The 26,251-nt window shown below is 54.5% G+C and overlaps 9 protein-coding genes across 9 annotated transcripts; 5 read left to right on the top strand and 4 right to left on the bottom strand.

Annotated features, from left to right (window-relative positions):
* The first annotated feature begins 227 nt into the window (after positions 1 to 227).
* Positions 228 to 1,397, top strand: BAUCODRAFT_39065 (uncharacterized protein). Its single transcript, XM_007682756.1, has one exon. The coding sequence runs from the start codon at positions 357 to 359 to the stop codon at positions 1,203 to 1,205; it is 849 nt and encodes a 282-aa protein (XP_007680946.1). The 5' UTR covers positions 228 to 356; the 3' UTR covers positions 1,206 to 1,397.
* Positions 1,398 to 5,417: 4,020 nt separating this feature from the next.
* BAUCODRAFT_311096 (uncharacterized protein) lies at positions 5,418 to 7,108 on the top strand. The gene has a single exon (XM_007683094.1). The coding sequence runs from the start codon at positions 5,535 to 5,537 to the stop codon at positions 6,834 to 6,836; it is 1,302 nt and encodes a 433-aa protein (XP_007681284.1). The 5' UTR covers positions 5,418 to 5,534; the 3' UTR covers positions 6,837 to 7,108.
* Positions 7,109 to 7,519: 411 nt separating this feature from the next.
* BAUCODRAFT_39062 (uncharacterized protein) lies at positions 7,520 to 7,929 on the bottom strand. The gene has a single exon (XM_007682755.1). It carries the CDS (start codon positions 7,840 to 7,842, stop codon positions 7,606 to 7,608), a length of 237 nt encoding a protein of 78 aa, XP_007680945.1. The 5' UTR covers positions 7,843 to 7,929; the 3' UTR covers positions 7,520 to 7,605.
* Positions 7,930 to 8,175: 246 nt separating this feature from the next.
* On the top strand, positions 8,176 to 10,813 carry BAUCODRAFT_39061 (uncharacterized protein). Its single transcript, XM_007682754.1, has 3 exons — positions 8,176 to 8,655; positions 8,719 to 10,379; positions 10,436 to 10,813. Exons 1-3 carry the CDS (start codon positions 8,652 to 8,654, stop codon positions 10,568 to 10,570), a joined length of 1,800 nt encoding a protein of 599 aa, XP_007680944.1. The 5' UTR covers positions 8,176 to 8,651; the 3' UTR covers positions 10,571 to 10,813.
* A 202-nt stretch (positions 10,814 to 11,015) lies between these two features.
* On the bottom strand, positions 11,016 to 12,723 carry BAUCODRAFT_311020 (uncharacterized protein). The gene is made up of 3 exons (XM_007683093.1): positions 11,822 to 12,723; positions 11,525 to 11,759; positions 11,016 to 11,468 (listed from the first exon to the last, which is right to left on the bottom strand). Exons 1-3 carry the CDS (start codon positions 12,613 to 12,615, stop codon positions 11,217 to 11,219), a joined length of 1,281 nt encoding a protein of 426 aa, XP_007681283.1. The 5' UTR covers positions 12,616 to 12,723; the 3' UTR covers positions 11,016 to 11,216.
* Positions 12,724 to 13,804: 1,081 nt separating this feature from the next.
* BAUCODRAFT_152270 (uncharacterized protein) lies at positions 13,805 to 15,949 on the bottom strand (the record flags this gene model as incomplete). Its single annotated transcript, XM_007683092.1, has 1 exon — positions 13,805 to 15,949. One exon carries the CDS (start codon positions 15,947 to 15,949, stop codon positions 13,805 to 13,807), a length of 2,145 nt encoding a protein of 714 aa, XP_007681282.1.
* A 1,325-nt stretch (positions 15,950 to 17,274) lies between these two features.
* BAUCODRAFT_39058 (uncharacterized protein) lies at positions 17,275 to 20,162 on the bottom strand. The gene has a single exon (XM_007682753.1). The coding sequence runs from the start codon at positions 20,117 to 20,119 to the stop codon at positions 17,591 to 17,593; it is 2,529 nt and encodes an 842-aa protein (XP_007680943.1). The 5' UTR covers positions 20,120 to 20,162; the 3' UTR covers positions 17,275 to 17,590.
* Positions 20,163 to 20,288: 126 nt separating this feature from the next.
* Positions 20,289 to 21,307, top strand: BAUCODRAFT_39057 (uncharacterized protein). The gene is made up of 2 exons (XM_007682752.1): positions 20,289 to 20,423; positions 20,486 to 21,307. The coding sequence occupies exons 1-2, from the start codon at positions 20,319 to 20,321 to the stop codon at positions 21,071 to 21,073; spliced, it is 693 nt and encodes a 230-aa protein (XP_007680942.1). The 5' UTR covers positions 20,289 to 20,318; the 3' UTR covers positions 21,074 to 21,307.
* Positions 21,308 to 21,936: 629 nt separating this feature from the next.
* On the top strand, positions 21,937 to 24,507 carry BAUCODRAFT_79185 (uncharacterized protein; the record flags this gene model as incomplete). The annotated part of the gene is made up of 1 exon (XM_007682847.1): positions 21,937 to 24,507. The coding sequence occupies one exon, from the start codon at positions 21,937 to 21,939 to the stop codon at positions 24,505 to 24,507; it is 2,571 nt and encodes an 856-aa protein (XP_007681037.1).
* Between the last annotated feature and the right edge of the window lie 1,744 nt (positions 24,508 to 26,251).

Genomic DNA, 26,251 nt, shown 5'->3' with positions numbered 1-26,251 from the left:
AAACTCGTTTCACATAGAAATACCTGCAGAGCCATGTTCAACTGTTGCGCACTTTCTCTGACTCCATGTGACAACCTTATTATCTTTGCCAGAGTCCGTATAGTGTACTGTTGCCGTGTTGTCAGACTTGTACAGCAGTCGATGACTAACTGACCACGTGACGTGCAGCTAGTTTACCAATGCCACGGCGCCCCTGACAACATCAGAAACCTTCCACAGGAATATATGCTGAATGTAGGACAGGTAGGTTAGTCAATCCTCCACTTATAGTTGGCGGCATGCTATACAGAACTTCACTCCTGAGGTTGTTGGTGCCACCGTTCACATTCACTACTCGCTTGCAGAGCTACGCAACAATGGCAACATCACTTCCTACATTTGCGTTGGACTCCAGCTTGTTCAACCAGACGTTGTACGCTGAGTTACATGATCTGTGGTTCTCAGGCATCCCCGATGGAGCGGAGTCGGCTAGCTTCCCAGTCGTGCAGAGATGGTTCGGTGCAGGCTGGTCGGACGAGCAGAAAGCAGCCTTCAATGCCAAATGCAAGGAAGTCGCTGGACCAGCTTTGGAAAGTATCGGACCCTCAAAGATCACCCTGCCGCCGTTCGTCAGCTACGAGAATGAGATCGAGCATGCCGGTACGCTTGCCGCGCCTTTTCTGGACGAAGTCGACCAAGCACAGCAACATAGCGACAAGCAGGGCGCCGACACTTTGCTCTCAATGATACTACTGCTGGACCAGATGCCACGCAACATCTTCCGCAAGCGAGAGGAGCTTCCACTGGTGTACAACCACTATGACCGTCTAGGCTTCGCCCTGGCTCGAAGCTCCCTCGCCACCCGTCGTGATCTGGTCGAGCACCCTTCCCTTATGAAGCGTTATTTCTGGTGCTGGAGACTCATTCCTCTGATGCACGCCGAGCATCTCCCTTCGCATAAGTTCGCCCTGGAAACGGACGACCGCTGGAAGCAGATGGCTCCTGAGCCCACAGAAGGGCCTGCTGTTCAGTTTGCCAAGGGCAATCTGGAGGCTTGGGATGATCACGAGGAACCTTTGAGGTTGTTCGGCAGGTATCCGCATCGCAATGAGTGCTTAGGTAGGCAGAACACGCCTGAAGAAACGGAGTATCTTAAGACGGCGAAGACGTTTGGGGTGGAGCAGAGTAACAAGAAAGGCGATACGGTGCCAAAGGAGGAACTATAGAGTGAAATAGCAAAAATTAACTCCTCGCAATGCATCAATCGCAGATGCGCTGACATGTTGCGATGGTCTAACCAGCAGTTCACGAAGCCAGCACACACCGGTCGTTACCTCGCCGCCATTGTTTCTAACACCGCCATCCGCTTCTCAGGCGGCGTGTAGCGCAACTCCCGGCCAGTTGTATTCCTGAACGCCTGCCTTTGCAGCTCAAGTAGCTCCTCCCATTCTTGCCTTTCCTTCTCCCGTCTCTGGCGCAGGGCCTCAGTGGTACGCTGGGAAGCTTCGGTTTGCACGGACGATACAGGTGCCGTCTGTACAACAGGCGTACGCCTGGTGACTAGCCTCTTGACAGTAGCGTTTCGCTGCTCGACAGCCTTTTCAGCAAACCTTAGCGTGTTGGTGGGGTGGATAGCGCGTCCTCTGAGCTCTGCAACCTCCTTCTTTAACTCCGCTCGGTCGCCGTCATGCTCGAGCATGGTGGGCTCTTGGCCGGATCGAAGTTGCGCTCCAGCACTCCTTTCCTCCCGCAGCTGCTCCTCCAGCTCAGTATGCCTAGCTTGAAGCTGCAATTTCTCCGTGAATATGTTGCTATACTTCGCTTGCAAGCTATGGAAGTCTGCCTGCAGACTGTCGCAGCGCTTACGGCTGTGCTCAAGCTGCTCGTTTAAAGCATCAGTCTTGGCTTGGGTGGCAGTGTCGGCCTCAGTGCTGTCATTGAGGAGCTGGTCCGTCAGGGCCTGTACAGTTGACTCGGATTCAGCAAGGCGCATCTCCAGGTCCGCGACGGCAGCTTTGGAAGAGTTCAGCTTCACCTGCAGGCCTTGACCATGCGTGCGGCATTCTTCAAGCTCCTGTCCAAGCTCGCCCCTGATCGCCTCGAGACTCAGAAGTTGATCGTTTAGCATACTAACCTGTCGTTCCGCACTTGCTGTTGTTGCCATCAGCTCGTTGATCTCTTCGAGCGTCGATGCTGGTCCACAACGACCGTGACGTTCTACTAACATAGCTTCAACGCTGCCGAGACCTTGCTCCCGCATGAAGACAGCAACATCTTGTCCGAAACGGTCGTCGCGGAAAAGGTAACCTGCTTGTCTCAGTCTGTGGTCGAGGTCAAAGAAGCTTATCGTTCCATCTCCGAGGATGTCTAAGACGATTGCCGCAGTTAGCGAGTTAATCTCACCTCCACGTTCGCGCATGTGTTGGTCGTTCACCCAGTCTGCGATGTGCGTAGCCAGATCCTTGCGGATGTTAGAAGGCCATCTCACGCTGTTCGCTGGAAGGAGCGGCACTGATCGTACGGTGTTGCAATCTACGCGGAGCTTGAGATCCTGCAGCTGATTCTCAACAGTTTGTCGTGCGGTACGCTCCGCTTGCAATCCTGCCTCTGCCTGTCGAAGTTTCTCTTCCAACTCCGTGATGAAGGCATTCAGATCCACAATGTGCTGCTCTCGCTCTGCGAGGTATACCCGTAAGCGCTCAAACTCACCAGACGTGTGTTTGAGTTTTGCGTCTGCCTGATCGACGCTGTCACGGTGGTTTTGTATTTCCTGGAGAGCACCACTGTAGTCTTGCTGCAGCTCATGGAGGTTTGAGGAAAGTTGTCTAGCCTCGCCACGTGCGTTATCGCGCTCATCACGCGCTCTTCTCAGGTCGCCCTTCAGCTGGTGAACCTTCACAGTAAGCAACTCCATACGATCAGCAGGCTGCTCAGGGATTGCATCAACGGCACTACAACCTTGTTCGTCAAACTTGAGAATGGAGCGTTTCCTGGCCAGTGAGCGCCGAGCGTCTGCGAGGTATTGCTCGTGCTGCGCCATGCCTTCGCGCTGTGTCATGCCGGTAGTGGAATCTATCGAGGAGGTTGGCGAGATCTCTGGTTGCTCTTCGGCGTCTTCTACGCTAGGAGGATCGGGATTATGCGCGGGTGAGCCGAAACCGCTACCCGAACCCTCGCGATACTCCTCTGGCGGCTGGGAAAGGGAAGACTCGGGTGTGCCAATACGCTCCGCTGCGTTTTCGTCGTCAGGCCTTGTCCCAGGCCAGTCATCTTCTGCATCAGCGTTGTCAAGGTCGCCGTGTGTCGAGGGCGGTCGCTCATGCTTCCTATCCACGGTGATCCGTCGGAATTTCGACGGAGCAAGCAGTTCTCCACCTTCTTCACGGCTGTCGTCCTCGATGATCTCCTCAACAGTTACAACGGGCTCTGAAGCGCTGCTGGCAAAGGACACACTGATGCTTCGTGGTCTCTCCGCGGCATTGCCCCACTGCGGGTTCTGTAGCCACTCATTGAGGTCGGCTTTCTCCTCATCTTCGTCCACATCTGCCCATTTCCGGCTGCCGGAAGGGTCCCAAGAGTGCCTCCTCTGGATTTGCTCTATTGCTTGCTCAGCAGAAGGCTCGTTGTCTGCCGATCCGACGATGTAGGAAAGCGACCGGAACGCTTCTTGACCTACCTCCTGGTTCGCGTCTGTCGGACTGCTTTCGGGTGACAGGTCGTTTACGCTACGCACCTTGCGAAGCGTACTGGAGCACTGGGGCAGATGCGACCGCAGGCCATCCCCCACGGTCTTTCCTCTCAAACGCGGTGCAAAAATCGGAACGGGCATGTCGTACTCGTCCAGTAGCAGAGCGCCGTGGTCGTCAAGTCTCCAATATGGTTCGCTACCAACACCCCAATGGCGTCGATTCAAATGCGAGAAGCTGATCTGGTCTGTATCAAGATCCGTCTTGCTGAAACCACTAGCAGAGAATGAGCGAGGTGGTTGCTCGTGCGGGCGGGTCATACCTGTATTACCCATGTTCAGCTCAGAGAAAGCATGCTGCACTAGTTTCCATGCGACTTCATCGCCCCTCGGCTCTAATATATCAGCTAGGCGCTGGTATTGCTGCTTGACGCCAGCCCAGTCCGTGCTCGTGCGAACGGATTCGAGGCCGAGTATATCATAGTAGGCTTGAGGATGACATGCTCGTATCCGTTGGCTCTCGAGACGCAGTATCGTGCTAGGATCTACCGCCGGCGCCAGAACACGTGAGCCAGCATGTTCAGAATGTGCCGGCTCGGCAACTGCATCGCTTGCATTGCTATCCTGTTCGGTTTGTTGAATTTCATCATCTTCATCCGAAGAGTCTGAGAAGTGCGAAGACGGGTCGATTACCTCGCGTTCCACATTTGCGACGGTGGTCGGCTGGTGTTCGGACGGTGACTGGTTGTTAGTGTTCGGAAGCTCTGATGCCGGTGCATTCTGCGTATCATCGATATCCATTGCAGACCGCTCGCTTATAAATCTATGATCGAAGAGATAGATCAAGGACCTGCCTTTCCCCGTAATGATTGTGGCTTACACCTACAAGCAGTTGCTACATGGCATGCGGCAAAATCATGCTGCGCGGTTCTGCGCGGTGCAGCGGTCTGCATGCTGCACGCCATCCTTTGTTTGCTGGCAAGTTAGCAGTTCATATGAAAGGAAGTCAGATAGGCATTGATCACTTCATCTTGCCATAGAAAGACTCATTGAAAGTCGTGACGCAAATAAAGGGAATCACGAGTATCAACAAAGAATCACTTTGGACGCAGATTGAGGCTTGCAGCCTGCGAAAGCACCTCACAAGCGGAGTCCTAAAGCGCATTGAAGGGTTGTATGGATAGAGCAATGACAATCTGCGGCTGTGAGACGGAGTACTTGGCCAGCCAGATGCCAACGAGCCAGCCATGTCCAGAGCGAGTACGAGACCACAGTTCAATATAGAGTTTCGCATTTCAGCAAATGTATTGATGATGCCCGCTAGCCTCCAGAGCGGCCACGCCCTTGGACAGATGCAAGGTGCGGAGGTAGAGGCAGACCGCAGGTTGACACTCCGAGAAGCAGACGGCTTCGTTAGTAGACGAAGCAGTATCAGCACCTGGTGTTGGCACAGTGACTGGATTCTACAGCTCCGACCCCAAGCATCGTTCGAACTCCTCGAGGGTGAAGCGATGCCATGGTAGGGTTGTGGCCCGTTGTTCTGGGCTCTGAGGGACAGAATACCACCATCCCACAAAACAGCAAGCCATTCGAGGAGGTTGGGTAATGTCACTGACGTCTGCGAACGTACACTGGCGGTCACTCGACGAAACAGAGCTGCGGGATTTGTCACGGTCTTGTTGACAGATGATGCAGTGAAGTCGAAGCAGGTGCGGAGCACGAGACGGACTCCCGGAGCTTACTCCGCACGTTGATCGAAGCTTTACCCGTCCCGGCTTTCAATATTCCATCAATCGAACTCACTTTAATATATCTGCTGTTCAACTTAGCATTTGCGCTCCACTAACGATCTTGTACCACTACTTACAACATGGCCATGGCTGTTCCTATAGCAAGGACGACAGCCAAAACCTTGGCCTGTGCGGAGTGTCGGAGATGGGCACTACGGTCGTTCATTGGGAGTATAGGCGCAAGCACGGCTCCACGCCCGCCACAAGTACAAAGACGAGCCTTCTCCCGCACAGTAACGAGGAGCAATGAGGCTCGGGAGCGAGTACAACACGACGAGCATGCCCTCAACGAGATCAACGATATTGGAAGCGAAAAGATGATCACCCAAGCGAGACCACAAGCCTCCCGCCCGGCTCAACGTGGAATGAATGATCTCGAATCGACGGGTGCGGGCGATGAGCTTCAGAGCGGACATTCAACGAGACGGGATGAGGAGATGAGCGATGGAGCTCAAGGCCGTCTGTCCTATTCGCAGTCGGCGTTGCCAGACGAAACAGATGAAGCTCACGAACTCGCAAGGGAGTCGGACCTCCAAGAGGAAGACGCTCCGCCACCACCCTCAAACACCCCTCCGGAGCTCCCTTGGTACCTCCGCGTCCAACAAGAAACTCAAGCCCTCCAGCCATCCGAATCACCAATGGCAGCCCGCCAACGCATCCCCGACCTACCCTCACATCCTCCAGCGATACTACAACCCCTCATGGAGCACGTCTCAGTCAATCTAGGCCTGGACGACCTATCCCTGCTCGACCTTCGCACTCTACATAACCCTCCGCCGGCGCTCGGAGCGAACCTTCTAATGCTGCTTGGGACGGCCCGTAGCGAGAAGCATCTACACGTCAGCGCCGACCGACTCTGTCGCTGGCTGCGCTCTGAGTACAAACTCACACCCTCTGCCGATGGACTGCTTGGCCGCAATGAGCTGAAGCTGAAGTTACGCCGACGGATGAAGAGAGCGCGACTCATGAGTGCCGCGGGTGGGAGTGCGGAGGTGGACGCTGATATGGAGGGAATACGGACCGGCTGGGTTTGCGTGGACGTGGGACGGGTGGAGGGAGGCGAGCTGCCGGAGCAGGAGAAGCGTAGGGAGGAGCGGGAGAGGGGCGTTGTGGGGTTTGGGGTGGGAGTCAGAGGGTGTAGTGTCGTGGTGCAGATGTTGACGGAGGAGAAGAGGGGTGAGGTGGACTTGGAGAAGTTGTGGATGGGGATTTTGAGGAGGGCGGAGCGGGAGAGGTTGGAGGCTGAGAAGGAGGCGGAGGAGAGGAGGGTGGAAGGGGGGCAGGGACGAGAACGGTCGGTGTTGATGCAGGAGCTGGACGCGCCCGGTATGGCCTCGAGTGTCGGCTCGGTGCAGCGGGATGCTGGGATGGCGGCTGGGTAGACTCGTCAAGGTAAGGTCAGATGAGCTTGTGAAAGCATGTCATCCGCGTTGCTACACGACTGAAACGTAGTCGTAGTTGAATAGACTTGGCTGAGACAATCTGTAAGAGTACCTGTATCAATGTGCACACGGCCTACAGCACCGCAACAGCAGACGTCGAAGGCATGGTGGATGGGTCCTGGGTCGCGTGGAACGAGACTAGGCTAGTTGAGGCGTCGCCGCCTGATGCCGTCGAGTGGTAACGAGAGCGATGTCAGCTGCACGTTTCTCCGCGAAGCAGACGAGGAGGGAGAGCAGCAAGGCAGGCATTAGAAATGAGCCTTTCTCGTGTGCCGAGGATGTTGCATCTCCTTCATGCTGGGCTGGCGCTTCCTGCATGTCGAACTTTCGCAAAGGGTGCCATGCTTCGGTCATGCAACAAGCGGCTTAAACCGAGCGAAACTTGAAGGCAGCAGTGGTTCCTTTCTCGCTGGTCCAAGGCACCTCAGTTCTCTGTACAGGTATCAGCGTCTTTTGTGCAGTTTCCGGCGGTATATCTGAGACCCTAGCATTGACGTCGAGACTCGGCATAGAGGAGACAGCGCGCGCAACCAGCACTTAAAATTTTGTGAAAGGAAGACGAGAATACCTGGAAGGACAAGAAGCGTGTTGATACGCTGTTATTGTCTGTCAACATCATTGACCGCGTCCTTTCTCCGAAGTCCGTTGATCCATTGGGCGAAAGTACAATCATACCTCGAAGTTCATCCAAGCATTGCGCGAAGCATATTCATACTTCGAGGTGGCTCTTGGGAGGGTACATCGAAGCATGCCAAGCTTGGTTGGCCTCTTTGGCAGTGCGGCGGAAGACCCATGTCAGACCTACATCCACGCCTTGGTGGCCGTGTTTGTCGGGGGCGCCTGAACATGTGTATAGTCTTTCCAGGGGCAGCCGTCTATTCGTAACTAGATGTGGCTTTTTGACTTGAAGGGCATGATGAAGGAAGCATTCACTCCTGAAGGACATGCCAAGTCAGGTCATTCTGCCGCGTTTCACCAAGCCGGTACCTTGCAGAGCAAACGCTTGTCACAACGGCCATGTCCTTGCGTGCTGATGAAGGAGCCTGATGATGTGAAAACGCTTCCACGGTCAAGCTGCCTTGCTGAAGTTGTGGCACAGCGTATTCGCAATGCAGGATGCGAGTACGGATGATGGCGACGCGCATCAAGCGGAAGCAGGTAAACGATGCGCTCACTTGCTTCCTTCACCAATGGGCGGAAGCGCCAATGCGCCAAGGTCTTGGCCTACGATGGAGGAGATGCGCTGGCTTGCTGGAGATGGAGGAACATGGATGTTCAGGCAGTAAACAAGTTCGCGCGCAACACCTATACACATAGTTCGAGCCAGTTAATGCATCAACCTGCCATAACTCCCTCCTTGCCTCTGAATTTCTTATGACCCGCTGAAAGTGAAGCGCACTCGCCACATTGACGTTGAGCCACGCGAGGCACATGCACTTCTGACATCAACACAGGGGCAAAACCGCGGCAGAGATCGTCCATTCGGGAGGCTGTGCATTGACAAGAGGCCTTCAATTCCAATATCAAACAAGGCCGCCCCAGACATCAACCAAACTTGGTCGACTTCATCGACATACTCTCAAAGTTTCAGCCTTACCATTCGTCGCCTGCCTGATAGTCTTGGGCAGCGCCAGCGAACGCTGACAACAGCGACGTGCATCTAAGCCGGGCAAGCTAACCAATAGGGCGGAGTAAGGCTTGCGGGATCTGACCGCATCTCAGCCTACTCCTCTTCACTTCGTCCATTCATCAGTCATGCGTATGTCTCTCTGTGTCGCATCGTAGACATGCGGCCGAATGCTGATGGGTTCCTTCCGCATAGATTCAATCAAGAGATATGCGCGCAGGGCGGCATGGTATCCCGAAGACGGCGATGGCTGGAGCCCTATGCAGCGCTATGACAGCCGCAGACAGAGGAAGGCCGCAGATGAAGAACAAGGCAACAGATTGACGACATGGCAGACTGAGAACGATGCTGGACCGTCACCGATAGAGACGAGCCGCAGGGAGCGAGACTTTGGCCCTGCGCAGACTCACGTTCCGCGTGCAAGCACGTATGGCGGGCCAAACGCCTCGTCTGCGGAACATGACCGCGGAATCGATGACATTACGTCAAGTGAGGGCAGCAAAGGCAGCGACGAGAAGCCGGTGAGCAGCAACGCGCCGCTGCAACCTCAGCCCAATGGCATCGTGGACCATCCTGTGGGCGCCGAGAATGGCACCCGCAAGCGTAAGTCGCGCAAGTTCCACGTGCCAAAGTTTCTAGGAGGGAAGGACGAGCCTGCTGAAGACGACAACGAGGACATGCAACGAACGGACTCCGCGGAGACGAAAGGGAAGGGCAAGAAGAAGTTCAAGCACAAGCCCACGATCGTGTCGCAACTCAAGGCAGTGTTCCTGACTTGGGTGAACATTCTCCTGATCGCCGTTCCAGTTGGGATTGCCCTCAACTATGCTCTCGGCGATTCGCATACCGACAGAATCGTTGTGTTCGTGGTCAACTTCATCGCCATCATACCCTTGGCCGCTGTGCTCAGCTACAGCACTGAGGAGCTCGCGCTTTATATTGGCGAAACAATGGGAGGTCTACTAAACGCCACCTTCGGCAATGCCGTCGAACTGATCGTCAGCATCATCGCACTGGTCCAAGGCCAGATTCTGATCGTTCAAACGTCGCTCATCGGCAGTATGCTGTCCAACTTACTCCTCGTGCTGGGCATGTGCTTCTTCTTCGGCGGCCTCAGGCGAGTCGAGCAGTTCTTCAACATGACCGTCGCGCAGACTGCGGCGTCCATGTTAGCACTCGCCATCGGCTCCCTGATCATCCCTACCGCATTCTGGATCTTCGCACCCGGCGACGGCGACAATGGCGTTACGCCGGCGTCACGTGGAACGGCTGTGATGCTACTGTTTACGTATGCATGCTACCTCCTCTTCCAGCTGCGCACGCACGTGGACATGTACAACGCGCCTTCGCAGAAGTCTCCCAAGAAACCCAACGGCAAGAAGGAGCCCGGCGAGACGCTCAAAGGTCTCGCCACCATGGGCGCAGGTACCGCCGCCGCAGCCGCGGGTGGCGAAGTCAACAAGGGCAACCTCGTCCACGAAGAAGAGGAAGAGGAAGACGAACCGCAACTCACCGTCATCGGCGCCCTCTGCACCTTGGGCGGTTCCACCGTCCTCGTCGCCCTCTGCGCCGAGTACATGGTCAGCTCCATCAGCGCAGTCTCCGAGAATGTCTCGCAGGAGTTCATCGGTCTGATCCTGCTCCCGATCGTCGGCAATGCGGCCGAGCACGTGACGGCCGTTACGGTCGCCATCAAGGACAAGATGGACCTCTCCATTGGTGTGGCGGTGGGATCATCCTTGCAGATTGCACTGCTCGTGCTGCCGTTGATGGTCTGCATTAACTGGTTTGGCGCCGGTGCGCCGGATGCGCTCAACTTCAACTTCGACGGCTTTCAGGTTAGCTGCTTGTTTATTGTAAGTCCAGGAATACAAGCACCACATGTGGTCATGCTGCTAACGTGATCTTCCAGGCCGTCATCGTGGTCAACTACGTCATCCAAGATGGCAAGAGTCATTGGCTCGAGGGGATCTTGTTACTGGTCACGTACTTCGTCATCGCCGTGAGCGCCTGGTTCTACCCAGTCACAGGCGAAGTTGCGGGCTGAGCAATTCCCTGTCTACCAATTTGTACTTTGGTCTTGCTATAACGGAGTCGTGGGTGGAGTCATATCGAAGGCACAGATGGCTTGGCGAAACTGAGTGCCGGCTGATCTGAACAGCATGGAAGCGGCGGACTGGACACGCGCATGCAGCTCGGAGTTGATGGCTGCGAGTACGAGGCTCAGGTTGTATTACAAAAGCGCCGTTGCCGGCGAGCCTGCGTCGACAACTGAAACCTGGCACTTGCATCGGTATACCCTTATATGAGTCCTGAAGCTCTTATACCTCTCCTTTCCGCTTTGATACCAACCTACTCTCACACTTGCTGAGAAGGACTTTGTCTATGTACAGCCGTATCTGATGTGACGAGATTGTATTTCGTGGCTGCGAATCATTAAGCTGTACATCGTAAAAAAGCTTGGTGATTGAGACCTTGTCAAACGACCATTCATTGACAATGTTGAAACCAACCTTGACACAATTCGATCACAAGGAATGGTGGTGAAGGAGTAAATTCGAAGGAAATCATCATGACATCGTATTGGGTATATACATTTACTTTTACATCATCCCCACCACCATGTAACCGCATTACAAATGACTTCTGTTGAGTCATCTCCTTCAACCCCATCGGGTCGTTTGTCCGTAACTTTACTTCGTCAATGCAATTGGGCAGCCCAGATTCTCGAATGATGGGTTCAACTTCGAGAGAGCGAACGCAAGAGCATCAACGGTTGGCTCGACGACGCTGTTCGCGTAGCTAGGTATCGATTGGGTAGCGAGCTGGTAGAGTAGACACGAAGTGTCGGTTGCGCTGATATCGGCTGAGATTTTGCCGTCCTGGATGGCGCCCCAGTTGAGAGTGTCGAAGCTACCGTCTGCAGTGTTGCCGCCGAAAAGCACCTTGAGCGGTATAGGTTAGCTATGATTTGGAAGGGGAGGAATAAGATATGGCTTACTGGGTTCTCAAGGTACATGGCGACGATCTCGAGGGTGACGAGGGTATTGTCGTAAGGAATCACACGGTTGACCCAGTAGTCTGGGATCCTCTCCTCGTTGTTGAAGGACCAGCTACCATCGTCGTTCTGGGCGGCGCCGAAGAAGGAGGAGATGGTCTCGAGGTCAGGAGCGTAGTTGTGGTTGCCATTTGGCATAAGCTCGTACAAGAACGAAGCGGCACCGTACAGCAGCAGTCTAGATTCCAAAAATTGTCAGTCGGGTGAGACTATTAGAGCGGTCGAATGTGATATACTCACGTAAGCGGGCCGAAGTAGAAGTTGGGGTTCTCAGCTTGTGATTGATGCCATCTCTGGTTGCGGTACACGGAAAGACCCTCCCGGTTGAAGTTGGACTGGCACGTATCATCCATCATGCCGAAAAGAGTGCCGTTGAACGAGAAGTTGTCGCCATCGTGCGTGAAGAAATCATCGCGCGTCAGCGAGCTGTCGGACTCGAACTTGTTGTGCCCATCCAGACCGGGCTCAGACCCGGTCAAGAGAGGGCTCACGCTTGTGCGGCTGGTGGCATCGCAGCCAATGGACAGCTTCTCGGTCACGAGATCACCGTCGGTCGTGGTAAGTCCGAGCACAGCCAGGGTCACGGCGAGATCGTACCCGACGTTGTAGATGTTCTGCTGCGCGTCGACGAGTTCGTTGAAGGTAGTGATACCATCATGGGCAAGGAAGTTGTGGTTGGCTGCGGCGTTCAAGCCTGGACAAGGGCCTCGGATGTCGTTGGGACCCGGTGCGACAAACTGATGTGCGTCGTCACCATCTGCCGGGACCTGGTAGCCACCGATACCCAAGCCAGGCAGGCCATTCTGAGCACCGTTGTATGGGTAGTCGTCGGTGATACCGGCAGCCGGGACGTGATCGGGGTTGAAGGGGCAGGTATCTGGACCACCAGCACCTTCACCAGTCTGTTGCCGGCGCCATGGACGTGCAGCTCGGCGTTCTTTGAAGAGAGAAGAGTCAACACCGGGCATCTCGGCCACCCATGGGTAGGCCACAGCGCCAGTAATGACGAGGGAGGAGAGAAGTGCTTGCTTCATTGTGAGAGATTCGGAGTGTTGCAAAGGAAGACTGGTGTTTGAAGAGAAGCGTGTCTTGAGTAACGGCACGAGTAGGCTGACAGATCTTTCGAGGCACTTATATGCTCACCTACTCAACGAGCGAGACAAAGCGACACCGAGGCAGGTTGCTGTGATGTTGAGTCTTCTCCACTCCTGTAATGTCTTGCAATAGTCGACGATCCATGCTTGCAACGGGCTACAAGAGTACGACCAGGTCACGACCTAATGTCAACGAGACAGTAGAGCCATGATCGACGTGCTCGGGGTAAAGCACGAGCAGCAGTCCAAGTGACCGACGTGCAAAAGCCTTGATTAACATTGGTGGAGACCCTGAACCATCATATCCACCGACGCCGATCACTTCAGTTAGAGGCAACGGTGCAGCCTGTACACCACCATGGAGTCGATCATGCAACATTGGGAAGGTTACGTCGGAGGTAGTCCCCGTTTCGAACGAGTTCCTTGGGATCAGCCAGACGTGGCACCTAGCATTAGATACTTCCGTACTGGACTTGCCGTATTTGGGTAAAGATCGGCAATTAAGCTTACAATAAGCTTGATGATCTGCAAAGAGCCGAAGCGAAGTCTCCGCATCCGATGGTTGATGAGGCTCTTTTAACAAACCGCCTGTTGGCGATTTGAGACGGCGCTTTCAACATTTTGCGGCGTGGACTTCGGGTAACTTGGTCAATAGACGGGTGCATCTGCCGCTCATATGAGCAAGACTGTCCCGGCATGGATGTAAGCAAAAAATAAGAGGCTTGTTAGTGTGGCTTTCTAGTTCACCGGCAAAATGATTAGCATGCGTAGGAGGCGTAAACGGCATTTGCCCGCATGAGGGGAGAATATGCGGGGATAGCTATTATCCTCACGCGAATTTTGCGTTCGAACGCTGGCGACCAATCGTGTATTCAGGTTAACTTCTGCGGCCGAGGCAGGGCGACAATGACAGTAGCTAGATTGGAAGTCAAACGAAGCCTCTGCGCCGTGGCTCCTAGTAGATCCCTGCAGGGTGCCATAGAAGCTTTGCCTTCGTCGACGACAGGCTATTTGATTGCCTCATGCTTCATCAGGGTAGCTCAAGCGAGTGACACCTCGACGCCGTGTTTTCCGACCGCAGCGATGCCTCGGAAGCCTTCGACGAGACTCTTTGGTTCTGAGAGTCCGTTCAGCAACGCTCGAAAACTTTGTACAGGCCTTTGAGGTTAGCCACTTCAATGGTACCCTTCAGCAGTGCCCTGGTCGCAACAAGGCGTGACTTGAATGCAGGAAAGAGCACGTTCTCGATCATTCTTCGCAACTCGCTGCGCCGAGCAGCGATGTCTGCATCCTCCTGCTCGCCTACGGGCTCGTGTGGCAGCACCTCAGGTACGTAAAAGCTTGCCAGCTCGCGAAGGAAGCTCTCGAAGCAGCCCTTTTCGTCATTCCAGTCTACGTGCGGTCCTAGCCTGAGCAAAAAGCTAGGTAGCTTGCCCATAGATGGCATATAGCCCTTCACCATGAGCGGTATGCGCAACAGTTCTCCGTCAGTAGAAATGTCGAGCGTGAAGTACTCGGCCAGCATCTCACGGCGTGACATGAGTTGTTCAACTACAGCAGGGACGACCTGGCCCCAGTCGAAGTCAACTGTCTCCGGCTCCAAAGCTTTTGCCTGCGTGACTCCGATCTCCAGCAATTTACGCAAACTTAGCGGAGTCTCGAATTGTATGCAGCCGAAATTGCCAAAGTCTGTCAGCCCGAGCTGATAGAAGTATTCGGCAGCTATCATGCCGTAGTCGACCAGGTACAGCCGCACCCCGCCTTGCATGGCCGCAATGCGCTTACGCTCGTCCACAATGCCGACGAACGTGTGGTTGGCGAACACATCGGTGAGCTCATTGTGCATGTTTTCGCGAACCGAGGCACGAAGCTCCTTGACAGTCGTAAGCCTGCAGAGAGTAGGTTCTTTGTCGGTGTATTCGTATTCCATGTTATCCGACGTAGGCTCTCGTGATGGTGATGAGGGGCGCTGAGCTTGTGGCAGCATCGCCGTGATCTTGCGGCTCTTCGCATCGGTGCGAACAAGGTTGTTCTCGGTTGGCCTTTGCGTCGTCGGTTTGCCGGTAGCAGGGCGCTTTGCAGTGCTTGTCATCACTTCGTCATCCTCAGGCAGCGTGGGTATCTTCGAGATGCTTGGTGTCTTTCCACCACTCAACAAGCTCTGCATCATGAATGTCCTGCTTGTATCGACCTTGCCAAGTCGCATACGAATCTCGTCGCATAGAAGCTCAATGATCTCATCTTCGTTCAGGAAATTGACCTCACGTTTAGTGGGATGTACGTTGACGTCCACCCTGGCCGGATTAATCTCCAGGCTGAGGTAGACGAACGGCTTTCCGCCTTTCGGCAGGAAGTTGGAATATGTCTGTTCGACAGCCTTTTTGATAGCTGATGAGTCAACCGAACGGTGGTTGATGAACAGCAACAACGTTGTCTTCTTGCCGCTGTAGTTAGCACTGCTTACAAGACCATCGATCTTGAAGCCATATTGAACGTTCTCAAGCTCGACCTCAACCAGCTCATTCGCTATGGCACTGTTGTGCACGATGCGGATTCGGTCTTTCACAGTTGCATTGACAGGTACTGCAATGCCAGCTCCAGCCTCACCATGCTTCTTGCACGAGAACGCGACACCCTTGCAATGTACAGCATACCGCCCGACTTGGTCAGCGATCTTCGCATACTCTTCGCTCGCCGATCTGAAAGCACGTCGCCGTGTAGGCACATTGTAGAACAGATCCTCGACGGCAATCTGCGTACCCTGCCGCCCGGCACAAGCTTTCGGGTCCGCACCTTGGCCGGGCTTTGCAGGCGCTAGCTTTCCGCCCTCGTAGTGCGCTTTCCATGCACAACTTGAGTCCGCAGTCTTGGTCGTGACGGTCAGATGAGCTATATGACTGATACTCGCCAGAGCCTCACCGCGGAAACCGTACGTGCCAATGCTTTGGAGATCTTCGAAAGCTTTCAACTTGCTCGTCGTGAAGCGTTCGCACAGGATTGGGAGGTCATCCTTGTTGATGCCGCAGCCGTTGTCGGTGATTTGGAGAAGCTTAAGCCCGCCGTCCTTGACCAGAATCTCGAGGCTTGTTGAGCCAGCGTCGACTGCGTTCTCGATAAGCTCCTTCAGCGCATGCATAGGCGCCACGATGATCTCGCCGGCAGCGATCTTGTTGACGACGTCCTCGTGCAGTGCTCGGATTCGGCGTGGACCTTCCATCTCGTCGGCCTTGCGTTTCGTGCCTCGCGGTGGCGATGACATCTGCTGTGTCGCCATGGCTGCACGTGGCGTCGTTGTGTCAGCACTCGACGATGTACTTGTACGGCGATGTCTTGCCCTGCCTTTTAGTATGTGGGTGATCAATGCTATCAGGACGTGAGGTCGTCCAGACCATCTGTCGCGTACGATAGGCACGGCAAGTTCCGGCGCTATTGCAGCCACTCGATACTTTACAACCAACATTGAAACCACCGCCTCCCGTTATTCTCGACAGCAATGCACGTCCCCGAATGGCCAAGGGATTGTTGCCGGTCATACCACAAGTCTGCACCCGCTACTGATACTTCATACACAGCGAAGGCAAGCTGTGCGTGGTCATCAGCCTGTCACACTGCACTCCGGTCCCGCAAATATGCAACTCGCCGAACGCCGCTGCATGCGTGTAAGATGCATATGCAACATTGCCTAGCTCCTGTGTTCATCCAGCGAATGGAGCCTCCTAGTCTCGTTCCCACGCACCGCCCGCCAATATGTAAACCGGCAACGCAAGTTCATCGACATCCCTCTGTCTAGCAGTATCTTAAGGCTGCCCAGAGCTGTAGCATGCGCTTCCACAAGCCTTCTCGCATAGCCAAAGGTCTACTGCTTCTTGTCAATCACTAACAGAGGCGTTTGGGGCAAGAAGACAGTGGGCTTGCTTGTCCGATGCAAGCAGGAGCGTTGCATATGCACCATACGCTAGCTGATCCCCTTCTTCAGCCAGTCACTTCACCCATTTGGTGCACTGATCGTTCTTCGCTCGCAGAGAGCGTTGCACCGTACAGGACGCATATGTGACATTCGCTAGCTCAGACCATAGCTCAGCAAATCGGTAGGGCAGGATTCCTCGGTTGGCAGTCCTCGTCCGAATACTGTACATACTCTTCCAGCGACTCTCGTATTTAGAAGACACGAGCATTCACTTTGAATATATATGAAGTCGTTGTGACACCATCACTCTGTAACATGCGAACGAACTGCTGCATGACACCACATATGCAACAAACACTAGCTGCACTTTTCGACGGAGCCACAGGATGGGCACATCGGAGAAAACACAGAGCTACCTAATACGCTGCCAGTTAGTCCTGCACGAATCTGCAGACAGACTCTAGCGCTACCACGGACTCAACCAGAAAGCCTTTGCGCCACTCAAGCCTCGGTGTTATGTTCACTGCGAGCCAGAGGCGAAATAAGGAAAGCCACAATGTATTGTTATTGATGCAAGACTGAAGGAACCGTACCACTCTCTCCCACCAGCCAGCCAGTAAACGACTAAAAGCAAGCGGGTCGGTCAGTCAGCCGGTTATATCATACACCGTGACCGAGCTTCGCTGGTGCCGCAGATACTGTGTTCCGAAGCGATTAATCGTGCATCTGCTCTACTTATGCGGATGTTGCGGATATGTCCGAGTTCGTCATTACCACACACTTTTCGAGGCCACACCACACATCGCCATCGACGCGGGCAGTAAGAAGTGAGCTGCCCCAGAGCCCGCTGGTGGAGTGAATGTGGAAAACTAGCTTCCAGCTGAAGGATGGAAAGCAAAACCGGCTAGGAAATGCAACGGTATGCTGGCAGCGGAAATGCATCGAGCATGTCAAACGCTGGTAAACAACATGTTTTCGATGAAGTAGAGGTAAGGCACGAAGCCACATTCACCCCAACACCCTCGCCGCCTCCGCCTCAAGCTGCTCAAACGTCTCAATCTCCCTCCCATTGCGCCCAGTAGAATCCTCCCTCTCCGGCACGTCCCGCTGAAACCACTTCCGCCCCTTCTTCCTCGGTCTCTCTTCATCTTCCTCCTCGCTCTCTCCACCGTCCCCACCATCCCCTCCGCGCCTGTCCTCCTCACTGTCCTCAGCGGCAGCAGCAGCCTCCGCATCAGCAAGGAAATTCGCATACCCATCCTCCCCTCCCCCATCCAACACCGCACCCGCACCGACTCCCTCTCCTTCCTCCTCCTCCCTCTCCCGTTGCTTCCTCTTCTCCCTCCTCGCCCTCCTCTTCTCCCTAACAATCTCCCGATCCTGCACATCCGCCTCCCTAACCCTCTCACCCTCCTGACTGACAAATCTCTCCCTCTGCACTTCCGGCAGACCTTTTGCTTTGAACGCGGCTTCATCTTCGAGTTCGTAGATCTGGTGTGCATTCCCGTCATCGTCGAAGACGAGTTTACTCCCGTGGTCTTTAAGCTTGAGAAGCTTTTTCTTCGATTTGAGTAGCTTTTCGCGACGTTTGGAGTCCAGGATTAGAGGGGCGCGGGCGCCAGGTATCAGAACACTCTTCGCACCCGACTCCGTCCGTGTTGCTGTTGCAGCTTCCGGTTGCGGTCGTGCTTCGTCATCGTCATCAGCAGGATCGGAGTCGGAATCTGAATCGGCCGGGATGCGACGTTTGACGTCGAACAAATCATCGTCGTCATCACTGTCGGCGCGAGCATGCTTGCGCTCTAGGCCTTTTCCATCAACCTCACCGCCATCACCCTCCCCTCCCTCATCCCTAACCATCTTCGCATAATGCTCAGCCAGTACATTCTGATTCCTCCTCTCAAACATTCGATCATACTTCGTCCTCACCCTCTCCTTCTCCTTCATGCCTTCCCCATCCTCTTCTGCGCCACTGCCGTCACCGCCTTCAACAACCATAGCCTGCCGACTAGCATTCTTCCTCTGCTTAACAGCTCCCTCATCCGCCTTCAAGAACTTAATCCTGGGCGCACCCGGTAACCCCAAACTCGCCGCGAACCCTTCAAGATCATAGTCCTGTAGTTTGAACACCTCGCGATCCTTCTGCACATACAAACTCCTCACATAACTAGCAAAAGCCCTCTGCCCTAGATACTTCAGCTGCGGGTCCTGGAAACAGAAACTCTGGAGTTGTTGCGTGATACTCGTCTGTTTCTTCGCTCTCACGTTGATCCGCTCGATTGGAACCCGTTTCGCTTCTAGTCGTTTCAACATCCCTGCTTCTTCGCTCGGATCTAAAAAGAGGACAGCGCGTCCCGCGGCGTTGAAGCGGGCCGTGCGGCCTACACGGTGGATATACGTTTCCGCGTCTTCGGGACAATCGACTTGGACTACCCAGTCTACCGCTGGAAAGTCTAGTCCTCTTGCCACGACGTCGGTGGCGAAGAGGCAGGAAAACTTTGCTCGTCGGAATTTCTCGGTGATCTCGAGACGGGCGCCTTGTTTTTGTCGGCCGTGGAGGTGTAGGAGTGGGATACCGGGTTGCATTCGTCGGAAGGATTCGTAGACGAAACGGACTTGTTTGCCGGAGGAGAGGAAGACGAGGACTTTGGCTTGCTTTGTTGTTGTGAGGAAGGAGTAGAGTGTGTTTAGCTTTTCGGGTAACGGGGTTAGAACATAGTTTTGTTGGAGGGTGCTCGGGGTGGCGGTGCTGGCGGATTCGTGCACGGCGATGTATTCGGGTTCGTGAAGGCTCAGGCGGGCGAGGTCGGAGATGCGTTTTGTTTGCGTCGCGCTGAAGAGGAGCGTTTGTCTATCTCTGGGTAGGTATGTGATTATAGCGTCGAGGTCGGTTTGAAAGCCCATGTCCAAGATTCGGTCGGCTTCATCGAGCACGAGCATGCGGAGGTTATCAACGTTGAAGGCGGCGGTTTGGGAGAGGTGCTGCAGAATGCGGCCGGGGGTGCAGACGACGATATTCATTCGTGATAGGGCATCACGTTCTTCCTTGAGACCTCTGCCGCCTATTACTAGGCCGGCGGCGAAAAGATGGCCTTTCCGTCCGATTGTGCGCAAGACTTCGAAGATCTGGATCGCGAGTTCACGTGTCGGCGTGATGATCATCGCGCCTAGACCTGCGTCTGCACCAATACATTGCGCGCGGTAGAGATTCTCCAACACGGGGATGAGGAAGGCTAAGGTCTTGCCGCTGCCCGTCTTGGCCGCGCCGAGGATGTCGCTGCCTTTGAGGGCGAGTGGGATGGCTTTGGCTTGGATATCGGTTAAGGTGGAGAAGGCGGCGCTCTTCAGCCCTTCTTGCGTCGGTGCCGAGAGGGGAAGGTCGGCGAAGGAGGTGTAGCTGCTCTTCGCATCGAGTTGCGCCACGCCTTCTTCCAGCGCTTCCACATCGACGTCGTCTCGTTTGCGCTTCCTTTCGTTCGTGCGCTGTTGCTTCTTCGGCTTCGTCGGCCTCGTCCGGCCTGTCGTGTACGCCGCCATCCCCAAACCGTCACCTGAGGTTACGTTGTCGAGTCATTGCAATGAGAGTAAGGAAGTTGCGACAGAATTAGGAAGGAAAGCACATGCAAAAGTCCCCACCTCGAAATCTTGGCACTTCCGGCCCCCACTTCGACACCTCCGCAACAACTGTCACACGAGTCAAGCATCCACTAACACCAACATCACACCCCAGATCAGCATGGCGGAACCAGAGAAGAGCCTCAAGAAGCTGGAAGCAGAGCAAGAAGCAGACGACGCCGACCTCCTCGCCTCTCTCGACAAAGAAGCCAAAGAGTTCGACAAGGTATCACATACACACCCCACACTCACCACCCTCCCCATCACACTGATAGGTGTTTATTATAGGACGCCGAAATCCAACGCATCCTCTCCGCCTTCCGCGCAAACGCCTACGACGTCCTCGACCTCCAGCCCGGTGTGCCAGACGACGACATCAAGAAAACCTACCGTCGCAAATCCCTCCTCATCCACCCGGACAAATCCTCCAACCCCCGCGCCCCCGACGCCTTCGACCGACTCGCCATCGCTTATCAATCACTACTAGACGCCAAGAAACGTGAACGTCTCGACGAAGCTATAGCGGATGCTCGCGAGCTGTTGATCCGGGATCTAGGATTGACCAAAGATAGCGAAGAAGTTAAGGATCCAGATGTAGTGTTTATGGGCAAATGGAGGGAAAAGGTCAAGTTTGTGCTTGCTGATAATGAGGCACGGCGGCAACGGCAGATGAAGGCGCAGATGCAGGAGGAAGGGAGGCAGCAGCGGAAAGACGAGGAGGAACTGACGGAGAGGAAAAGGAAGAGGGAGCATGAGGAGCAGTGGGAGAAGACGCGGGAGAAGAGGATTGATAGTTGGAGGGAGTTTAGTGGGAAGAAGGGGGCGACAACTAATGGTGGGGTGAAGAAGGGGAAGAAGATGAAGACGTTGGGATGAGGTGATGGGACGGTGGGAGGAGGTTGAATGCTTTATGGTACTGGCTGTGTTACGATATCTTTAGCGAGGCGTTTGGGCGTAGTGATATTGCTGGCCTATGGCGTGATGATCTGCCGGGCAGTCATGAAATATTTGAGCCACGAACGCCTGAAGGCGGCGACAGGTTGAGCATGGACATAAGACTCACCGATACTCATTATACAGCACAACGTGCTATGGAACGGCGATCGAGCAACTACTTCCAACTCATTCCATATGTTTCAACGAATGCAACGGTCGGCTCGGCGTCTCCATAATCACGTGACCGCGCGGAGCTATCCGGCTGCTAGCTCCAATGTAGTTACTTCCACCTGAGCTCTGCACCGCCTTCGATGTGCATACTGGAACAAACATTAAGATATGACTAAACTGTATCTCAGCGCTATTTAACTGCATGAGACACCTTTCCCATGAAATGGAGTGCGTAGGTGCCGTCTGCTTGCGCCTCTGCTGCACCCTGCCCATGACTTGCAGGTAACGGTGTATATCTATTGGCTGAGTTACGGCGTAGGCATGTTGGACCTCTCCCCTTTGGCTTGATGCTGTACACAGGCATCGCATCCACCGTGGTATGGTGTGATGACCCTGCGTATGTCATGGACTTACTCGTCGAACGCTGGGGCGGTTGGCTGCCTCGTACGCATTAGCTGTGCAGCGGGCCTCCCGCACCAGCATCTTTGAGGCGTCGGGGAAGGCTGTGTGCGTACCACCTCAGCCTTGCGTGTCCGTAGGCTTTCGAGGTTGCGGGCATGGAGACGGCATACTCACACTCACTCACATCGTCTCCTTCAACCGCTTCCAGTTCTGATTCCAATCTTACGATCATGCGGCTGCTCAACGTCAATACTCTTGAGTTCCGAGTGTTCGACCGTGATGTGCCAGCGTACGCCACGGCTTCGCATAGGTGGCAGGCGGGCTCGGAAGCGACGATTGGCGACTTACAGAATCGGAGAAACACAGGCACCAGCGGATACAAGAAGGTAAAAAGCTTTGCCAGGTATGTGCGGAAGCACTTCAGCAATATACATTGGCTATGGATCGACACATGTTGCGTGAATCAGGACAGCATGCCTGAAGTGGACGAGGCGGTTAACTCGATGTTTCGTTGGTACGCGGGAGCAGAAGTGTGCATCGCGTATCTTGCAGACGTCCCCAGCCCACAGAGTTGGGACCGATTCGAGGCGAGCGTGTGGTTCAAGCGAGGTTGGACGCTGCAGGAGCTGTTGGCACCACCAGTGGTCCTATTCGTGTCTAGCGGATGGGAGGTCATTGGACATGAGAGCACCGACGGTTGGGCCGAGAGGAGTGCCGGGGTCGAGAAAGGACCTGCACTTGTCCCGCGGATTGCCGAGATCACAAAGATACCGGAGGAGGTGTTGTACGGTTATAGCCGGAGCAAGAATTACACAATAGAGGAGAGGCTGGCTTGGATGGACGGGCGTGACACTACGAAAAGTGAGGACAAATACTACAGCATGCTCGGGATCTTTGACGTTCGGATGAGATTATCGTATGGCGAGACTGCTGAAGTGGCAAAGCAGAGACTTCTCAAGAAGATTGCTAAAAGTGCTGAGATGACCGGCACAATGCAAGCTCACCCAGTTGCGCGGTGTCATTACCTCCCGCTCTTGCCCAATCACAAGTTCGTCGGTCGGAGCGTGGAGCTCGAAATGCTTGAACGGAAGCTGTTCACTGAACAAGACTGCCATGCAATGGCCGTCGTCGGTCTGGGCGGCATTGGCAAAACACAGGTGGTGCTCCAATATGCCTACTCCGTCAAGGGGAAGCATCCCGAAGTTTCCGTCTTCTGGGTGCCAGCATTGAGCGAGGAAATGTTTGAGCAGGCGTATAGCAGTCTTGCAAAGACTCTTGGGATCAACGTCGACCCTGAACAGCAAGAAGACGTGAAAGAGCTTCTTCAACGGCATCTCGGCACCAAAGAAGCTGGCAAATGGCTCCTGGTTGTGGACAATGCTGACGATTTGAACGTCCTATGTGGTGCTCAAGGGACGGAAGGTCTGGTGCGATACCTGCCTCAGAGCCAATCGGGCCGGACGGTGTTTACCACACGCAATCGTCTTGTTGCGCAGAGACTTGTAGGCAGTGACGTTATGCAATTGGGCAACATGGATCACGCAGAGGCCGTTGAGGTCTTGAAGCATGCGTTGCACCAGAAAGACTTGGTTCAGGACGAAGGTGCTACGACAAAGCTTCTTCACGAGCTAGAGTACCTACCGCTGGCGATCACCCAGGCCGCTGCCTACATCAATTGCCATGCAGTCTCTCTGGTAGAATACTTGGAGTGCATGCAATCCACCGAACAAGACTTGGTCTACATGTTAAGCCAAGAAATGGGGGATAGCACACGGTATCAGCAATCGAAGCACGCCGTGGCTACGACATGGCTCGTCTCATTTACGCAAATTGTCGAAAAGCATCCCGACGCAGCGGATCTTCTCCGCTTCATGTCGTGTATCGAGTGGCGGGCAATTCCTGCGTCGCTTCTGCCAAGAATGCAGCCTGTGGCACGCATGACAACAGCTATCGGTGCTTTGTGTTCATACTCATTCGTTACAAAGAGAGGGGACGGACACACTTACGACATGCATCGGCTTGTTCATGTGGCGGCTCGGATCTGGATCGAACATAATGGGATGAAGCCGCAGACGCAGGTCAACGCCATACAGCATATCTCTGAGGTGTTCCCCCTGGGGGAGTGGGAAGATCGCGCGTTGTGGCGAGCATATTTCCCGCACGTTTCACATATGCGGAAAGACCTCTATGTTGGGCGCACTAATGATAGAGGCCTTTTGTGCATGAGGGTGGGGATCTGCTTGGTTGCGGATGGGAGATCACGAGAGGCTGTGCGATGGTCAAAAGAGTCATCTGAGTGCTACCGAGATTTTCCAGAAGATCATCCTGACAGACTAGCGTCGGAGCTTGTCCTTGCTCTAGCATACAAGGGGAATGGACAGATAGAACAGGCGGTGCAGTTGCTCGAGCACGTTGTTACAACTGAGAGAGGAGTACTTCCAGAAGACCATCTTAACCTATTAGCGTCGCAGCGTAAGCTCGCCGGATCATATCTAGCGAATAGACAGATAAAGAAGGCGGTACAGCTGCTCGAGCACGTTGTCACAACTGAGAAAGGAGTACTTGCAGAAGACCATCCCGACCGACTAATATCACAGTACGTGCTCGCTAGAGCATATCTGGCAAACGGACAACTAGAGGAGGCAAAACGGCTACTCGAGCATGTTGTAGCTTCTCAAACGAAGGTACTTGCGAAGGACCATCCCGACCGACTAGAATCACAGTATATGCTCGCTAGAGCATATCAGTTAAACGGACAATCACAGGAGGCGGTACGGCTACTCGACTCGAGCATGTTGTAGCTTTTGAAGCAAAGGTACTCGCGAAGAAACCTACCAACCAACTAACATCAAAGTACATGCTCGCTAGAGCATATCAGTTAAACGGACAATCACAGGAGGCGGTACGGCTATTCCAGCATGTTGTAACTATCGACGAAAGAATACATGCGGAGGACCATCCTGAGCACTAACATACAGTATGCGCGAATCAGCTCGCCGGCTTTATGCCGCAAGGGACTCCGCTATGCTAAGCTCGTCTGTTGACATGACAGAGCACGGCTCGCTGCCAGCCCAACGAAACGGCGTGACGACTTAAGCGAACGATGCGAGGTGCACAGGTTAGGCTCGTGGGGGCTGGTGGAAGCAAGGCCGGACTGCAACTCGTCAACAGGCTTGACATACCGCAATGGGCGACGAAGCTGATTGTCTCACATTGGGTGACAGAGGCAGCGTCTTTTCACGCCAACTCCACAATACCACATGATCTTTCTACAAATTGTCGAGAACCCCACCAAAGCTGTCCTCTTCGTCTTCACATGGCCGCCACCGACGTCGACTACACCAGACCGGTATCCTTCTTCCGCACAAACCTGGCCACCTCCCCGCGTCCAACCATCTCCCACCCCTCCAACTTCGGAGAAGGCACCCACGCCACCTCTCCGCTCCTATTTTTCAGCGCACAAAACACCGTCTCAGGCCTCAGTCGGACATCCGGCAGCACTCCGACAACTCCGAGCCTCCTCATTGCGTCTCGTGGGACTTCGAGGTGGATTCCGTAACTCCTCCCCTTGGGCCGGTGATCCGCCTTCAGAGTCCCGGAGATGTACAGTCTCCGGATCGAAGCGACTTTGTAGGGATCGAGGTTCTAGACGAAATGTCTGGCATCGATGAGTCTCTTCACGCGGAAGATGTTCTCGCTGTAAAACAGCGCCGTGGACCCGTTGCCGATCCGGCGGAAGATTTGCAGGGGAGGTGGTGTGAGGAGGAATTTCTTTACACGGCCACTCTGGGTTCTGAAGGCGGGGGACGTCGATGGGTGCATCATCAACTAGGGTGAGATGCCAGATCACCTCGCGGTATTCGGCAGGCAAGGAGAGGAGGCGTAGTGACGGCTGGAGCGGTAAATGGGCCTCAGATATGTGCGCGCAATGTATGTTTGGTGGAGAAGGCCAGGTTCTACTCGGGGTTGCTGGAGCCCGCCGTGTGTGGATATCGTCAAGATGGCGGAAATCTATGAGTAGGAGCGGGTTGCCTTGTACGGCTCGACTTCATGGCTGTGTCCCCTCGAGGCACCCTCGGGTTGTAATACGTCGTACGGCTTACCCTATGCGGCTGATGCGTAAGATAAGCACTAGCTGGGGCCCACGATGTTCAGTTGGAGGGAGTGGTGTGGCTTCGTCATACTCGGTTTCGCACCGCTGCCGGCCTTGACTTTTCCACTACACTATGGACGAAGGAGAACGCACAATCGGGACAGGATGTGATCCGTTCGCTGCTATGGAACCGGGACCCGGATTATCGTAACAGATTGTCGACTTGCCGACTTCATGGCGAGCACTGTTCTTAGCTAAAGGAGGATGTACAAAGCCTACAGAACCCGCTCAAACGCTCACACAGCTCCAGCCTCGTCGTAACGCCGCCCTCTACCGACGTTTTTCGTGCATCCATTGTGTCTCATTGCATTACATCCCAGTGTCATACTTGCCCCGAATACCGATCCATCATCTCAAAGATGCGGTGGTTAGGCACCGAACACTCACTGCCA

The sequence above is a fragment of the Baudoinia panamericana genome, assembly GCF_000338955.1.
Source record: "Baudoinia panamericana UAMH 10762 unplaced genomic scaffold BAUCOscaffold_14, whole genome shotgun sequence".
Classification (NCBI taxonomy): domain Eukaryota; kingdom Fungi; phylum Ascomycota; class Dothideomycetes; order Mycosphaerellales; family Teratosphaeriaceae; genus Baudoinia; species Baudoinia panamericana.
Note: the sequence above shows the minus strand (reverse complement) of the source record. Positions and strands in the feature narration are given on the sequence as shown.